This window comes from Argiope bruennichi, chromosome 1 (genome assembly GCF_947563725.1).
Source record: "Argiope bruennichi chromosome 1, qqArgBrue1.1, whole genome shotgun sequence".
Lineage (NCBI taxonomy): Eukaryota > Metazoa > Arthropoda > Arachnida > Araneae > Araneidae > Argiope > Argiope bruennichi.
In genome coordinates this window covers 31,593,893-31,613,632 of record NC_079151.1, presented here as the reverse complement: position 1 = coordinate 31,613,632, position 19,740 = coordinate 31,593,893, and the positions used below count along the sequence as shown (strand labels likewise).

Sequence of the window (19,740 nt, the reverse complement as noted above, 5' to 3'; positions counted from 1 at the left end):
TATCATCGATGTTAATGCATTGTTTTGATTCGTAATTCACTGGGATCGTAACTGTGATTTAGACCACCTGTATTTGAATTAAAGAAACTGAGAAATTACGTCAAGTAGTACCTGAGAGATCTTTCATTTATTTTTATTGTTTCTCCACTGTGCTAATTTAATGCAGAAGAGCAAGATGGCCTTGCATATTATCGCAGCGGCATGTGAAAATATGGGCATTGGAAACAAGGGGCAGCTACCATGGCGTTTAAAGTAATTAACATGAATTCCCTGTTTTTAAAAAATAAATATCGATTGTTTGAATTATTTTGATAGCAATGACATTCAGCTAATACTTTAATCAACTCATACACCAGGATCAGTTGAAGTTTTAAGTCAACTTCTAGGTAGATAAATTTATAATGTTATTATGTTGGCACAGAAGTATATGTTGTAAAGTTTAGATGGAGCAGATAATAAGAACATTGAAAAGATCGATTAAAAATATTTTTTTGATTTTTCGAAAATATTTATTATGAATTGTCGCATTTAGTATGCTTTTAATGTAATCAATATTTGAATCATGATCTCTCTTTAAATTCTTCTCATACCATCTGGAAGAAATGACTCAATGAAAAAGTGATTTTTATTGCAGGTTGCTAGTCTATACTATTTGAAAACTATTAGTAATCACATCACTGATAAATGACGTATTATATAAATGTTTTAACATACTAAATATAAAAAGCTGTTTGAAAATAATTATGTTAAAAGTTAGATTTCAAATATCTTATTTACGTCATCTTAAATACTGGTCTTAGATATTTAACATCTTAAATATTGGTCTTAGATATTTAACATCTTAAATATTGGTCTTAGATAGGACCATTTATGTATATATTATATAGTCAACTTGAAATGCTTTTGATTATAGAAATTAAAGGTGGCAGCAATCCATAAAATTGACAACTGAGAAATATTTAACAATTCAGTCTTTGACCATATTATGTCAATTTAGTTCTAAAATCTCACAATTATTTGGAACATTGAAGGATTATCAGTAATGTTCTCAAAGAACAAGGACTTCATATGTGACATTCTTTTTTTTGTTTTGTTTTTAATTTTTTATTTGATAAACCATGTACTGTCATGTATTGCTTTTACATTTCATACAAATGGTGTTACTGTCAAAAAGTTATTTATTCTCAACTTTTTGATAGAGCAATGGAAAGCAGAATGATGGGTAATTTGTAATGTCAATTCTGAAGTTTTTGTTTAGTCATTCTGGGCTATTAAAAGTGTGGAAAATCTAGCAGGAAGAATTTATGTTCTTTTTACTATGTTCTTTTAGACAGCTTTTCAAATGCACAATTGACATATTTGTATACCGATAAAAAATTAATGTTTTATATATTTTTAGTAAAATTAATTTTATTATAAATTTAATATTTCTAATTACACACATTGCATATTTTAATTAAGCTAATGGACAGAAAGAATGCTGATGAAAACAAAAAAATATTATTAAATAAATTAGATAAAATTTAAAAACTATTCAAGTTGTGAATTGAAAATCTTAGAATAATTAACTAATATTAGAATCAGACGACTAAAAAAATTTTTAAAGAAAAAGCAATTTAAACAAAATTTTTAATATTATGAGTAACAATAATAGGCTGAATTGAAAATTCCAGATTTGAATTGAAATGATGTATTTTACATGCATCAAATTAACATGTGCTTATTTGTATCCATTGTATTTAAAATTATAACAGATTTTTTTTTTTTTTTTAAGACTTGAAGAAATTACTTATTTTTATGAGTGACATTTTACTCTGCAATTCATGTGTAAGCTAAACATTACTTCATTCATACACATCAATCAGTGTTTTATTGAATGATACAAAGGTCTTTTCTTCTCAAACAATTATTCTGCATTCAAACACTAAAAGGGGATTTTCACTTTTCAAACAATGGATTCATTTAATTGAAGTTCCTAATATATTAATATTCTGTGCAATGTAATATTATATGCAGATAATTTTTTTTAAAAGATAGTTTAAACATAAATATAAGAATAACTGTTTCCTACAGTATAAAGTTTTTCTTCCTTTGATTTTCAGCAAAATGTGCACTAGGTTAAATGTAAATGTCTAGGAAATAGCTTTGCTTGACTTTTTTTTTCCCTGTAAAATAGTGTTTTTTTAGAAAAAATATTTATATGCCATTCACTTGCTGATTACATATGAATATTTTTCAATCCTACCTACAAATAAACTGGTAACATTTAAATAAAAAAAAAAAAATCATAAATGCACTTAGTTTTATATGTTATTTAAAACAATTTGCTATATTATATTATTTATTTTACAATTTATCTATCATTATATATTTGATTTTATATTCAGTTTTACTATGGTGAAATCGGGTCTTAACCAAATACTTCCTTTCATACTACATTGCAGGTATGGCTATAATTGCATTAACACTATTGGACGTGAGCTGAATGTATTTGTATTCGGATAATGTCATATAGCATCATCCCACAAAATTTTGAGGTACCAGTAGGTTATCATCTCATGATAACATTTCAAGCACCACAAAACTTTATGATGCTTGTCAGCATGAGAGCAAATAGGGAAAAGCTCTAATAGTTAATTATAAAAAATATTTTTTATGTGTGTGTATGTGTAAAATCACAATTTTTTTTTCCAGGAAAGGCACCTATATAGATAAACTTAAAAAGCAAAACCTTATCTAAATATAAAATTTGATTCAAATTAGTAATCATTTCCGAGATACCTAGAATAAATTTATAAGTATGCAAGAATTGCTTGTTAAAAGTTATAAGATCACTCCAAGAAGTTTTGTCTTGATAAGGCTGGACGAATTTTCAACCTTATAAATTGATATTGCCATGTTTTCCTTCTTTTTTTGCATGACTATCAAAGATTTTTGAAATCTCAATATTGCAGACAGTGTAGAATCTCAGTTTTCTTCAAAATTTATCAGACTGGTCTTTGCATATAAATTCTTTATTAGACTGGTCTTTGATTAAATTTGAACCATTTTGCCAGCATTGTCTATAAGTAATGATTTCCAATAGTCTATAATTTATTTAAAAAGATGAATCATCCTCAGTTGTTATTTATGAACTGACTAAATTTGCACTAAAACTAAAATTGCAATTGTAGTGCAACAAATCTAAATATCACTTTTAATGATTTTTTATGACTTTATTTATAGTGAGGCATTTTTCTTTTTGATACAACTATTGATAATAATAAATTTAAAAAAATTAATAATTATTATAACATTTGAATTTTTGATTTTCTGTTTTCTGAGTATGTTGAATTGTTTATAAACATGGTTGTATGAAAATGAACAATTTTTTTTTATATCTTACTAACTATATGTGTAATTAAGTAGAATTTCTTGGAACATGAATAATAATAAAAAAATAAGCAATATAAGTAATTTAGCAATGTCGAATTTGAAATGAAAATTTTTTAGAGTGGTAATGCTCATGATTGCTATTAATTTATGTAACAGTTTATATCATAATGGTAATTTATAATGTCATTTCCATATAATTTTAATTCTTTTTCTTTTAATTTGTTTATTTAATTAGATGACATTTTCTACTCTGGAAATGTGAATTGGTTTAGTTAAGAATCCATAAAATGCTTAAGGTGTTTGTTGATTATCTGTAATTTTTTTTTATTTAATTATTTTGTCTGAATGATTTAGTTAATCTAACAAGTTGAAGAAATGATAATTCGATCCCATATATGGTTAAATTGGTTAAGATATTTTAACAACATATATTCTGTTTTTTAGAACAATTTTTCCATTATAGTCATATTAATATTAAGAAATAAGTTTTTTATGTAACTCATTCATCGAATACTTTTCTTTAAAATTATTCTTTTTCTAATTTTCAGAAAAGAAATGGCATTCTTTAAAGAGAAAACAATGACAGCCATCCCAGGTAATTTTATTTGGTATCTAAAATTAAATCGATTGATTTTGTTTCTAAACAATGAAAGTATAATGTTAAAGGATAATTTTCTATTGTGCAAGTAGCTACTTGTTTTGTTAGAACTCAAAACTAATAAATTTTTATATTTTTGTCTATTACTAAAATAAGCTGTTATCAATGGAATATTTTGGATATGCTATGACTGAAATAGGATGATATATAAGTACTGATATATATATATAATCATCCTCTAGAGAAAAGTTTTTGACAATTAAAAAAAATAACATCCTAGTAAAGTATTAGTATTGTATTTATGATGTTTCCATTATCAAAACTTTTAAAATTTATATTGCCTATATTGATGTATGCATTCTCTTTTTTTGTTGCATCAATATTAGTTTACTTTTTACACTTTTTAGTTACTCTTTTAGTTTAATTTACTGTTAGAAAGACACTTAACAAATATTGATTAGTTCTTGATTATGATAGAAATTATATTATTGTAAATAAATATAATTAATATTAACAGGAAACATTGAATTTTATTTCAATTTTATTCAATTTTTTTTCAATTATCCAATTAGAAATCTAACAAAGTTTGAATATTATTCGTAGTGCTGCTTCTTAATCATCTAAAATATTGGTTAACAACCTATGGGTAGCAGAATGGCTTATTCATATTTGTTGGTGATGAAAACAAATGGACCAAAAACTTTTTTTGTAAGAGAATATACAAAGAAAGCGAATTTGCCTTCAAATGAATACTCACTGAGTGAACTATTAAATGAAATTATTCTTTTGAACATCAACCTTGGTCCTGTTCTGGATAAATGTTAAGCATTGGTATCTAGCAATAGCTAAACTTGCATAGAAAGATTTGCAATGTGTCTTAAAACCATTTATCTGTATGATTGTGCCTTCTCAACTTTAGTTTTATGAAACCGAAGTACAGAAATTAATTGAATGTAGGAAGTGACTTGAGATTGAAAATGTTATGTTTTAATCTAGATATTGATTCTTCCTAAAGGACAAACACTTGTGCAGGTTGAGGTTCGAACTCGCAACGTTAGGGTTCGTAGCCGCGTAACAAAGCCACTAGACAAAAGTGTACACTCTTCAACGGAAGTTGTTAACTGGCTTATAATGTTACCACCACAACAGTCTCCCACCAGTGAGTCGGTAGAGTTTATTGCGCCAGTTATGGTGAGCGACGAACGTGATTATCGCGCCAGGCGTTATGGCGAGTGACGAACGTTGATATCGCGCCAAGTGTTATGGCAGGCGACGGCGAGTGTGTGTGAGTGGTTGCTGCCGGTAGATGGAGCCACGACAGCTGAATGAATGAAGGATGCGGTTGTTCAGAACCAGGGTCACCAATGTGCGGGTTGAGGTTCGAACTCGCAACGTTAGGGTTCGTAGCCGCGTAACAAAGCCACTAGACAAAAGTGTACACTCTTCTCTGGAAGTTGTTAACTGGCTTATAATGTTACCACCACACACTCTAAAAATTCCCATTGATTTTGTTTTGTATAATCTTGATTGTACTCTTTCATTGTGACTGCTAAATAATAACAAGTAGAATTTTTGCCTGTAATTACTATTACTAACATATCAAAAAATATATTACAAAAATATATATTTATATTTTGTATTGATATATTTAGTAAGCAGGTTACAAAATATTTTTTTGCACTACATATGATCGATTCAACCAAAAAGATTAAAAAAAAAAAAAAAAAAAAAACTGTTGAACTGAAGATTATGTTTTCTCATATTCCCCCATATTTTTAAATGTCTAAAATAATAATTTCTGAAGCATCCATTTTTCTCTTTTGTCCCAATTATATTTACATATTACTGCATTCAAAATACCTTTACAAAAAATTAAACATCCCAATTTTATTACACAGACTCTTTAACTCTGTTAATTAGGGACAATCTCTCATATCACTAGGGTATGTTTTGTGTTTGCTCTTGAAATCTCTTAACTCGTTGTCTTGAGCCCTTTTTGCTATCTTCATAATCCTTTAAGTAGTTGAAATTAATGATCTTCTGACATCAGTCGGTCATCCCAAATGCCTGAAATGTAGTTATGATCTGACAGATTATTATTTCTAAAGTTGTAATGTTTTTATTTTCATTTTATATCTTTTGAATTTATATTTTTGCAATTTAATATAAAATTTATGGGGCTTTCAAGTTGAATTTTTCTAGAAATGGGGATTTAAAAAAAAAATATTAATGATACTACAATGATGGAATAATAGAAAAAGAAAGGGGGATAGTAATTGAAATTTGTGCCAATAAAATGTTCTACAATTTTATAAAATCAGCCACATAACAATATTGAACGATCAGAATTAAATAGTCAAATTGTGTTTATGCAATAAAGATATATTAAAAGTCATTTCTTCATAACTAATTGTTAGTAGAACATTAGCAAAGACTTTTAAATTATAATATTGTCTTTCCCTTATTATAAGTTTGAAAAGGTCATTACATCGAAATAGACTCTTTATTCACTTGAACAAGATGTGTTGAGAAGCCTACTCACCCTGTCAAAGCACCAAGGAAAGATAATTTACAGTATTTACAGGTTATATCTATGATGTTTATTTATATTTTAAATAACAATACATGACTGATTTTAATAAAGAAATACAAAAATACACTATAAGGAAAATACAAGACTGCTAAAATGCAATCACTAATAAGAATAGCGAATTTGATAATTAATTTTTTTAATTCCATATATTTTTGTTTCTAATTGTATTCTTAAATTGTCATTGCCTATACATAAGTTTAATATTTTAATTCAAAAGTTAATGGCTTCTAATTTGTGCTTATTTTAACAATCTGATGAATCTAAATGATATCATAATCAATGTTGTAAGAATCAAAAATTCATTTTTATATGAGTCAAAACTGGTTTATTCTTTTTTACTAAAACGCAAAATTACGATAGAATTTAATCTGCATGTGAGTACATCATGTGTATGAGAAAACTAACTTTTAATCTGATGGCCTCCATCATCTTAATAAAAGCTTAAATTAAAAGCTTAATTTGAGCTTTTATTGAAGTGTATTTAAAGTATTGAAATGTTGTTTCTGATTTGATGAAAGTTTGAAAACAGTAAAAGTTCTAAATCAGTTCTGGTAAATTTGATATGTTTTCTTTGAAGTTCTAAATTCTAGAAGAATTTCGGGAAGGGTTTCTATCCACTTTCTTGACTATTTAAAGCATATCTGAGGTAATAAGGAAGCTATTTAACCTTACAATTTTGATTGATGGTGATAAGATGAAATGAAATTTTTATTCATCTTATGCCAGGTAGTTGTGCTAGTTATCTTAAGATAAAGGATCTGATCTCAGTCAGATGTTCTAATAGAAGGACATTCAAAATGATGGATCCAATCTCTAAACTGAGCTGCAGATATATATCAAAAGGCACACCTTTGAGGTACCTTATGAATCAATCCATAATATTTGAACAATAGTTTTCCCTTCTAGTGAAGATCAAAAATCTATTTAAATAATGTGTTTGTGAGCAAACCTAGTATCAGGTAACAGAAATATGTGCTTAAAAGGTATGCCTACACATTTTTCATCATTAATATACAGTATAACTTTTGTCCCATTTCTTTTATATATTTCTTTTCATGTAAGGTCATATATGAAGTCTAATATAGAAATAGAAGATGTTTATTCTCATATTCTTGTTACTCTTGAGTATGAAAGATTATAAAAAAAGGTTTAAATAGGAATTTTTGAAGAAAAATAATGGTACAAATGATTTTATTGTATTTGATAAAACATCATACTAAAGTTGTGTTGTATCATTAAAATTGGAAAATTTTGTATCAGTAATTTTATTTATTTCTACAAAAGAAAAGACATCAACAATATTATTTATTTTGCTTATGTGTCAATATCAATGCTAAACTGAGAAATAAAATTTAGCTGTTTTCATTGATGAGGGCTGCATTTATTTGGGTTTTGTTAAAATGTCTGAATTAGATCTTTGGTCAATATATATTGAAAAATTTTGACCTTCTAGTATGTGTTCAAAATTTATGACAATAATTCCCTATCGTATATTAAATTTTTGTTAGGATTGTTTTGTATTGAAGCCATTCTACTCGGAACCCTTATGCATGGTGGTATCACAGTAAAACTGCCACTTTCTAAAAATTATTCCTAAATGTGCGGTGGTTACTGATCAAAACCAAAGGCTCTAAAATAATATTCTAACTCTAATAATTGCCTGTAGATGTCAGCTTACTTGTTGGTATCCCTCTTGCATACAAAAAAAAAAAAAGCATTATTTTTAATGCTTTTTCTCAATACTTTCAATTTATTATTTTTTTTCAGCAAGAAAAAACAAATAAATTTAAAATGCTCTCATAAATTTATTGTATGAAAGCTGTCTGCAACTTATACAATTTTTGCAAATCAAATCACAAAAGAAAAGTTAATCATACTTGATATCTTTTTAGGTGGTTTCAGAGACATACCACCGCACACCAACGGTATGAGATTCTCTACCACTTGAAACGCTTCAACGAAAGATTTTCCTTTCCTGTGTTTCTCTTAGTCAAGTGGCTCATAATTTATGGGGGGTGGGGGGTGCCATATGTTTTGTGAGTGAGGAATTTATTTACATTTAAGTCAAGTTTATTCGAATTGGATGCTTGAATTTTTTTCTTTTCAGTTGCTTTCTTGTATTAGTAAGCAGCCATATTCTGATGCATGTTAAATGTATTTTCTAATATATGATAATTTTCTTAATTTTTAAATAGTTAATTTAAATATTATGTTTCTTTATAACTTGAATATAGTGTGGATTGTATTTAAATTCTAAATGCTATGTAAAGAACTTGCCATTGCTAGCTTTATTTGAGGATTACTTGTTGTTAAAATTGTTTATTTTTCTGTTATAATTTTTTTTATATTGTAAGGTTGTATAAGTAGTTTTCATTGATAATGTTGTATGTTTTAGTATTTCCATAAATTAATAAGGTGTAATTATGTTACAAAATGAATTAAAAAGTATTAATTATTCATAAGAAGAATGTCTTTTGAGTGCGGTAGTACTCTATTACCCCCACCCCCTTGTGGTGCAGTCTACTATAGATTTTTTTAAATGTATTGTTTCTTTCTTGAGACCCTAAGCATGCAAATTAATTACATAATTTTTAAAAATTCAGAAAATTTATTCTTGTGCGCTTCAAAGGGTTAATGCCATTCCATTGCATCTCTGAGACACCACTTATTGGTGTTGATTCTTTGACAATTTTGCTCCAGGAAACAGATACTGAAGATGAATTGCTGTAGTTAGAGCCTTTTTGCTATTGTTTAATACCTGATTAACTGTTACCATTCATCTTATGGATTCTCTTTGCTCTTTTTCATTTGATTAGATTTTCTTTTATCTTTACTAATAATAAAGATGAAAGTGTATGTTGTTTTGGCATTCTATAGACTTGACCATTTGATTTAAAATTACCAAACTTGTCACATATATAACATGTAAAGTGTGATGTTTTTTGAAATCTTAATTAAAAATGAAATTTTGTTTCATGATCAATTTTTATATCATCTTAAAAGATCCCCCCCCCCCCAAAAAAAAATTTCAGTTAGATAAATTTTTTGCATTTTCAATTCATTAAAATAAATATTTTAAACATATTTTACAGCTATATATTGTTGTAGTAGAACTCAAACATTTTTCATTATTACTGCTAATATTTCATTTTGTCTTTTCATTGCTGATTAGCAAGACACAAAGATTTGGTATATTTTTCTGCATTGAGTAGGTCCCAGTATAAATTATGCTTTTAATAAATGTTTTGGAAATTCATTATACTTAAATTAAGGTTTAATTTCCAAATCAAGCAATGAAGAAAATTTTTAAAATAAGCCAATTTTTTAAACAGGTTGCTATTTCTTTTCTTTCGCAATATAATTGAATGTATAAAGATATAAATAAGAAAATAGGGAAATGTATAACAAGATTAGTGGAATGGAGTAAGGTTTCTAAATTAATATGAGTTAAATGTCCATCATAATTTAAAGTTTAAAATTATTTTTCTGAAGAGGTTATTAAGATAAACTTACACAAAATATTTAATTAAAATTGTAAGACATCATTAATCTTAGCAAACCACTGGTTGCCAAAGGTGGTTAGTTTTAATACTTTCCACGAATTAATTTAATGGTGCCAAAATGTGTGCAATTTTTGGTACAATCCAACAATAAAAGTGAAAATGACTGAGAAAATGTTATTGCATTTGATCTTGGAAATTTCAAACTGCAATGTACACCATCTATTAATGGCTCTACTATAAATTGCTTCTCTTTTTAAAGTAAAAAAAAAAAAAAAAAATAATAATAATAATAATTTCTTTAAAAAGTTAAGTATTTTTTCTTCAGCAGTTTGATATAATAAATTAAGGTATTATTTCTTGTTCCATCCTATTGAAATAACTACTTGTGGAGAAGTGATTGTCTGGCGATGTCTTGATTTAAAGCAAAGACATGTTTGATTACACTAAAAGACCATTCCTATATGAACTAGATATTTGTTGAATCTCTCATAGGTCAATTACTTTACTGTGATCAGCGACAACCGTAAAATAGTCAATGATATGAAAGTTTAAAGAGTTTATTAGCTCAGGCATCCCCTTCCATTATCTGATCAACTTAGAAAATAATGAATTTAATTCCAAAATTTCTTCATTTAACTTCAAAGAAAAATAATTATCTGACTAAACTAATCTGCTCTATTTTTAAATGAGTACTGTTTGGTAAATTAAATAATGAGATGCACTATTTTTATTAATAGCATTTTAAATAAACTTGCTTTTTATTAATACTAACAATTTTCCTTTTAGGCAAGCAAAATGCTGTCATCATGGGACGTAAAACATGGTTTTCCATTCCTGAACAGTTTCGACCATTATCAGAACGAATTAACATTGTACTAACTACCACTCACACGTATGTTTTTTTCTACTAAGAAAAATTGTATATCTTTTGTTGCCTGAAATTATGGTTCATTTGCTGCACGAACGAATTTATTTGGCATCAGAAAAGAATATCATCCATCTTTAAAAGGATTTCCTATATGCATTTGGAATATCCTCTCTGAAATTATAATTGAAATTAAATAATTGCTTTGTATCATGAGTTTATAGAATTAAGGCCAGTTTGCTGAAAAAGTGATTATAATTTTTTATTGCTACTAGATACTTTGTTTTTGTATTTTACCAATTCTTTTAAAATTTATTTATGAGTTGGTACAATTATGTAATATTAAAAATTAGGATGCCATTCCCATTCTTTTGGAAATGTCTCTTTTATAATCAATGACCTCTGATAGACTGCTGTGTGTTAATGACCTGTTACGCTCACCCTGTTTATAATAGATAGATTGACTGCTAATGAGGGAGGGGGGAATAAAGTCTATTAGTATTTGAAAAAGGTTTAAGCCTGCTTATTTCATTCTGAGAAGGAAAAATTCCTATTTTTATAGGATATTTAGGATTTTTGCTAGAATATAATATGATAATTAATGATAAAATGCTGCTTCTTTAAATGCTACTACTATGTTTTGGCTTTTTTTTTGTATTTTATTTTATCGGAATTCTTCTGTTTTTAAGATTTATTATTACCACACACCATTGTGTAATTACACATTTTTTTGAAAGTTTTATATTTTCATAATGATTCAAATTATTGTAGAGCATGGTTGGAAGGGGGGGGGGAGGAGAGTCAGGTTTTATAAAAATTGCTGAATTTCTATGCTGTTTATTTTGGAATATGTAAAAGCAAATGGTAAAAAATTTTCTGATTTAGAATGATAGCAATAATAAAAAAGATAAGCATAATCCTTAGTATAAGCAAAATACAATCACTGTCATGTAATAAATCATTTTTGATTTTGATTTATATTAATTATAGAAGTACAATCAACTCTAATAATTGTTGCAAGAATCCAAATATTAATTTTATTAATGCATATCATTATTGATTTTGTAAACATTACCAAATTCAAAATTCTTGATTTTGAGATATATACCTCATCAGTGCCTCTGAATAATTCTGTACAGTCAGGTGTGAGAATGACTGCTTTGCAACATATATCTGTATTTCTCTAAGTCATTCATTGCATAGCAAGTCAAAAGTATGAATTGTATGTCTCTAAAAACTATATTTTTGGAATTAGTGACTTTTACCTAAATGGTAATGATATAAGTTGATAAAATTTGGTTTTTAATAAATTTTTTTTTATTGAATATTTTTTTTTTTTTTTTTTTTTTTGTAATTTTTCTTTGTGGATGTCTGTGTACCTTGCTTCTTTCCATGTTCTAAAATGCATGCTATAAAGATATGGATCCATATGATTACTTTTTTTTTCTATTATGCTCTGAATAGAAATTTTTAATTCAAATTATCATTTATGTTTGTCTAATTTTATTATCTTCTATTGTAATCACATTTGAAAAAAAAAATGAAAGAATTGGAAAATCATCTAGATCTGTTGTGTGAATTCTCTATTTTTAATGTTTGATCTGTATATCCTGAATATATTAAAATTTTGTTAAAAATAATATTGTTATTATATTAATTGCTGTGCTATTATTGTTTTTTCTGTCCACTATTTGAAACACAATGAATTAAACATTTTTTTTTTCCCTTATGAATTTTCCAGAGATCTGCAAGGTCCACATTATGTTGCTGACTCATTTGAAAAAGCAATGGAGTGGCTGCAATCTCCAGAGATGAAAGATAAAGTAGACAAGATATTTGTGATTGGAGGAGAAGCAGTTTATAAGGTTAGAGTAGAAGTTAATTATTTAATTAAGTGTTACATGATTGTTAAATATTAATTCTCTGCAAAGAATTGTGAGAAATTAAATTTGATTATTTTAAGAGTATATATATTTTCTGGACCATCTTAATTGATTTTTAGATATTAAGAAATTTTGCAATTGCTTATTTGCAGATAACACAAATAGCTTTAAATTATCATTTTAAAGATAATATCAACCTTGACTGATCAGACATAATCAATTACTGGTTAATAAGATAGATATTGTGTAGTGAATATTATAATTTTTGATTTCTTACATTGTTGTTTAATGTTACTTTAATTCCAATTAACTTAAATGATAATTATGCATGATACTTTTGTTTAAATTATATATTAATTTTAAGAAACATATTTTCTTAGTTTGTAATTTATATTTCACATATTTTCATACATATGTTTCTGTGAAAAGCATTTATTTTGAACCAAATTAAAAAAAAAAAAAAGCTTTTAGTATTTCTTTTTTGCAGTAGCTCTCGCCTATTAATAGCAAGATCATATAGCTAAGTAAGTTATTTGTGTTTATGAGGATACTAATTGTTATAAAATTCTTTCATGCATAATTTTTTAAACATGAAAACTAAATTTGTATAAAATGTTATATAATACAAAATCCTTTTACTGTTTAAAATATTTATCATCTACTTTTAATTAAAATTAGAATATCGATTAGACCATACAATTTTTTAAAACCATTGATAACTAATTTTCTACATAAACTTTAATAACTTATTATTTTATTAGTTCTGTAAATATTGTTTATAAAGGCCAGTATAAGAAAGTTATCTTAGTTTGAATGATTGATATTAGCTTAGATTTTTGCATGGTTCAATCATTGCTTTAACATTAATGAATGCCTTGTCAAAAGACCAATTAAAATAAAAGAATAACTTTAAAAAATAGCTGTAAAGTAGTAAAAGTTTAAGAAAGACATTTTTTTTTATGTATATATTTCTAATTATTTGAATATTTCATTAATCTTTGTACCTTCAAAAGTTGACGGTATTCTTTCTCATATTTTATATTTAGTTGAATTAGGGCCAATGGTTTAGGAGGAAATATTAAACATTCATAACCACAATGACTTTTATTTATTTTTAGATAAAGTTAATATTATATGTACTTTTTATTCCATCATTATATTAATATTTATTATTTTGTTTTAGTGCAAATATATCTTTCATTGATAAATTATATGGATAATGTACTGTAGAAAATAAAAAATATTTTTGAATATCCTGATAGTTTAACTGTGCAATCTATGAAATGTTATTTATTTTTATCAAACAAAAATATATAATTTTTTAGTCAGAAAACTGCTCTCAAAAGAGGAAATTTTGTCTGTAATGTATGTTTAGAAATTATGTTAGATAATTGGACAGTTTAAATAAACTCCTTCCATTCCAGGAGTCATTATCATTCTGCTAGCAGTTCTTTATGTTTAATACTTGTTAATATGCATACTTTAGTTTCACATCTGATATTTTAAGAGTGAAAGAAATGGCCACTTTCTATATCAGCATTTTTTGCTAAATATACCAAACTTTTAATTATTCGCAAAAAAAATAGGATTAAATAAATTAAAAAATTAATGTGATGATTTCCAGAACTTAAACATACCCCCTTTCAAAACAGTTAGCTTAATTTTAAAAAATTGTTGACAAGCCAAAAATATGAGAAACTCTGATACTATACAATGAAATGAAAATTAATTTTGGTAATTTTTAACATAGTTTTTACTTAATTAAAATTGCTTGGAAACATATGTTTGTGCACCACATTTATGTCCTAAATTATGTTAGTCTTTTATTTGCAGTTGTTTTATGAAATAGGATCACAACCACTCTTTTATCATTGTTTAAATATTGGCCATTTATTTTGATTTAAATTCAAATATTGATTACTTTTAATATTAATATGACCATTGATGGCTTTTATCAGGAATATAGTATTTGTTGTTGATGTGTTTTTATTACAATATTTGAAGAGCAGTGATTAGTAAGAAATAACTAATGAATTTGCCAGCACCTGTATTAATACATTTAGGAAAGTTCTGAGATTTTATAAACAAAACTTCTCACAATTATGTCTGTCTGTGCCTTGTATAGAATGAAATGAATCAGTCTATGCACTTTTTGTTAAGCTGTCTATCAGTTTTCTATAAAATTCTTTCTCTGTGGAATCAAAACATTTCATAGAAATTTTCCTGTTACTTCTTGACTTATTAGGCTAATATGTAGGTAGCATGTTTCAGAGTTTATATTGAAGCAGGTGGAAAGAAATTCTAATTCATTGTGATTTATTTGAATTTCTGTTTTAAAATTTAAAACAAAAATTTTTCCATTTTGGAGTATGGAAGATACATGCAAAATTCAATGATAAGCATCTTTGTAAACTTCAGCTTTGGTGTGATAATTAGAAGGGTATGATATTTATGTGCTTATGAGCAAGAATTAAATTATGTTATATATAAAGTATGAATTACATATAATTTCATATCTGCTTTCTAAAAATGTATTACATGCATATATGAAATTCTTTTGTGTTGATATTTTATATATTTGAAGGTGCATAATTTTTATTTAATAATCTTTTGTAATCAGCTTATTGTTTTTTTTAAATGTTCTTTTTATTTTTTATAGATAGCAATGGACTCAGATTACCATCAAATAGTATATCTGACACGTATTCACAGCAATTTTGAATGTGATGCTTTCTTCCCTCATTTAGATCCTGAAAAATATACTTTAACAGCTGAGTAAGTTCATTTACTTTTATTGATTTCACATGATTGTAAACATCAATATATACAAAAGTATTAAAATCAAATTAATAGGAAAATCAAAAAACCAAATAAAAATTGAACCAAAAAAAAATATAATAAAAAAATATATAAAAAAGGAATCCGGTCTGAAGACTTTTTCAAGGGTCACCCTCGGGCAGTTCCAGATTCTTTTTTATATATATTTTTATATTTTTTTGGTTCAATTTTTATTTATTTATTTATTTTCCTATTAACTTGATTTTAATACTTTTGTATCAATTCATCTGTGTTTTAGAAGTAGCTGCAGTTGCGCTTTCTAAATACTATGAAGTTCTTTCTTGGTTTTAGTTTGAATTGGTAATAATTTTTAGTTGTGATTTTAAAACTGTTTTGTTTCGTTTTCATTTTAGTTTCGTTTTCAAACTATTTCTTACTATAGATTAGTTATATATATATATAATTAATATTTTGACACTGATACAAATTTAAATATGAGATGTCTGTTTAAAGTATAGATTTTCATTTATTAGCCTGATGTAGTTTTGGGGAAAAAATTGGTAGCATCTAAAATTATGGAGATTATTATCTGTTGAGTTATGGCACTCTTTATAAATCAGAAGAAATAGAGAAAAGCTTAATAAATATATGTGTGCAGGTTTTGGAGTTCTGCCTGATACATTTCACCTTAGAACGATTTTAAAAAAAATGTAATAAGAATGTTTATTAAAAATTTACTTTCTATCTATAGTATTTTTATAATCATTCATAAATTTTGGTGATGAAAAAAAAACTATTGCATAATTTTTAATGATGTTAATTTTTGTACAAAAATGATTAGTGCTTTGCTTCATAAAAAAATGATTTCCCTTCATTGTTGAAAGAAATAATAAATAAAGAATAAGAAAATGAAGTTACATTATCATAAATGCCGGAAGAATAGTTTATATATATACAGTGAATATGGAAAGCGTATAGCTATGGCTTTAATATCTGTCACTGTTTTATGCTTAAAAATATCTTGTGACAATCATGAACAAGTTATATAATTACAAGTAATTAGTTAAGTTATATAATTATAAGTAATATAATTACAAGAGAACATAACCAATATTCCTGGCCAAACAGGGGTCTTCAGAGATAGCTAGTATAAAATAATCAGATGGTTGTGGTTAATGTATTCAACTTCAGAACTAATTCTGAAATTTTTGTTGATGTGTGATTTAAAAACCTGCCATAGCGCTATGATTTTTTTGCAGCTTCCATGTCATCCAGTAACATCACATGGGTGTCGTACAAAAACTACTGAGAAAATGCTGATGACACCACATTGATACAAAACAAATTTTTATTAATTTTAATTATTTATATTATGAAAATTATTACTTTAACTAATTATTTATATTATTTATATTATTAACTAATTATTTATATATTATTTATATTATTATTACTTGAAAAACTGCCAGTGACAATAGTCCTATATATAACAAAAGAATTCTAATTAGACATACAGACATTATAATGCTAACATACAGTATTTATAATTTTATATTTTAATTTTCTCTTTTAACAAAATATTAAGCTTCAACAATGAGAAGCAAAGCTACAAATTTATATTAAAATTTTTATATATGAAAAAAAAAAAAAAAGCTTTAAGAAAAATTAGTATATATTTTTGAAATGCCAAAAAATTCAAATTTAAATTTTGAATTTAACTTATGTATTGTATATAATATTAATTTATTAAACAGAAAATTAATATTTAATATAGAATTAATATAATCAATATGGAGAATATTCAGTCTTCATTTATTTCAAAGCAATATATGCAGTGCATTGTAACTTATTACTAAATTTGGTTTTTTTACAAGAATAATTTGGTTCTTCAATTTTTTTAAATAACTATATTTGCAATGCTAGAAAGTGAAGAAACCTTGAGTTCAAGCAACCTGTCAACTCACCACACATATTAGTTACACCCATTAAATATAAAGAACTTCTACTAATAATTTATGACACTATTTAATGAAAGTTAGGTATTGAACAATTATTAACATCCGGATTTTTTTTTTTTTTTTTTGGCATAAAAAATGTCAATACCTGGTTTGCATTATCTATTTGTTCACACTCTGTAATCCTTTCTGGCGACTTTTAAAGTCATTATATAAAATATAATCATCGCAGGCACAAGTTAGAATTCCATGAACTTGCCTGTCCTAAATTTTTGATATACTATAGTAAGTTAACTGTACCCCTAATAAGAAATTATTTAAATATGGCCTGTAGCTCCTGATCATTATGAAAAGAACTGTTATGTTAGTGACTTAAAATAAATCATCAATGGACAGCTAATAGCTTAACTTATGAGAGAAAAAAAGTTATTTACATTATTTATATGTTTTTACTTAAGAGCCTGATTGATTCCAGTAAAATATTGTTTGGCTTGACAGTGCTAATGTCTTTCCAGTAGCCTGCAAAACTTCCTATCAATGTCCTAAAACAAACAAATACGATCACTTGTTATAGTTTTGATGTATTGAAGCCTCCATTCACCTGAAAATTGAATCTTTTCAATCGGAGTGAATTTTAGCTTTTAAAATATAATTTTATTTTCAGTGAGATGGCCTTATGGATGTCAACTTTCCAGTTTTCCATGTTTTATTATTTCGAATGGACTATTTACCAATTAAGATTCAAATTTTATTGAAGAAATGTATTATGCATTTTTTTTAAATGTTTTATTTCCATGTTTGTATAATTGAAAATTCTGTTCCTTTTAGGCCGAAAGATGTGTCTGAAGAAATCCAGGAGGAAAATGGAATCAAATATAAGCATGAAGTTTATGTTAAAAAATAAGTTTAAAATGTGTACTTTTTGTAAACTTAGAAGACAAAAAAAGTTTGCTTTATTTTGCATTTTAAATTGTTTGTAAACAAATCTATACTTATGATATTTTCATAAATCTCTTCAGAATAAATCATTTTTATATTTTATCATATTTCAATACCTAATAATTTGCTTCAGTTTAATTTATAATTATTATATAGTATAAAGGTGTGAACTAGTAAAGTTGCAGATTTCAGAATTAAGCTTGCTTTAGTGAGGAAATGTCATTGAATTCATTCATTCATTAGAAATTTCTTATGTTTATAAAATGAATATTGTGATATAGATTGATGACTGTTTAACAAAGTCTCAGCATTTCACTTAAATGAATTTTTTTAATAGAAACTTTAAGTTCAATTTTCTCATTTTCATAACTTTATACTTGATATACTAATTTTGACAAATATTACAAACTCCCCTTATAATCCTGCTTTGTACAGATTTATTATATACAATACATTTTCTTAAAGTAATATCCATTTTATATTGTATTAAAATGACCATATTTCTTATTAAAAGAAGAGCATTTATCAGTCTTCTTAGCGTTCCTTAATGCCTTGCAGTGTGTCACTCTCCTAGCTATCTCAACATCTTCGTCAATATGATAATGATCAGGCAGCACTTTATCTTTATTTAACATCTATTTTCTTTGAGAGTAAAATTAGTTGGAATTTTGACAAATTAGAAATCACATTCTGTGATTTCTAATTTGCCATAGGGACTTGAGTCCTCCCTAAAAAAATGTAGAGGCAAAGTCCAAAAATCTTCATTATTGAGAAATAATTACTCCTCCATTTTTTTAAAAAATTCAAATTGAAGGTTCTGAAAAAAGATTCATTTTTATGTAAAAAGCAACAAAATTTTAGTCTTTGTTTATAATAAAAAATTACCGGGAAAATAATTTTATATAAAGAGGTAATTTGCATGTTTTTGAAACTATTCCAATCACTATGAGCTTTAAATATTAATCATAGATGACTATTTAATGTTGAAGACCATTCAAATATATTCATAATATATTCTACATAATTGTTAAATAGGCACTTAATGTAAATAAAATTTATAATGTAATAGATTTTTACTTTTGATTAGCTTTTAAATTTGCTTCAAGCAACATTAATTACCTCTGCAATTAGAAATTATATTTTTTGATAAACTATACACAATGTATATATCTTTACATTTAAAAAAATTTAATTTGAAAGTAATATATCATTTTTTTCCTTTCTATGATTTTATTATATATATATATTTAT

The 19,740-nt window shown here is 25.9% G+C and overlaps 1 protein-coding gene across 1 annotated transcript; it reads left to right on the top strand.

Moving 5' to 3' along the window:
- Positions 1–59: 59 nt before the first annotated feature.
- LOC129967382 (dihydrofolate reductase-like) lies at positions 60–19,655 on the top strand. Its single transcript, XM_056081882.1, has 6 exons — positions 60–252; positions 3,924–3,970; positions 10,856–10,961; positions 12,676–12,799; positions 15,477–15,592; positions 18,379–19,655. The coding sequence occupies exons 1-6, from the start codon at positions 161–163 to the stop codon at positions 18,452–18,454; spliced, it is 561 nt and encodes a 186-aa protein (XP_055937857.1). The 5' UTR covers positions 60–160; the 3' UTR covers positions 18,455–19,655.
- Positions 19,656–19,740: the final 85 nt, after the last annotated feature.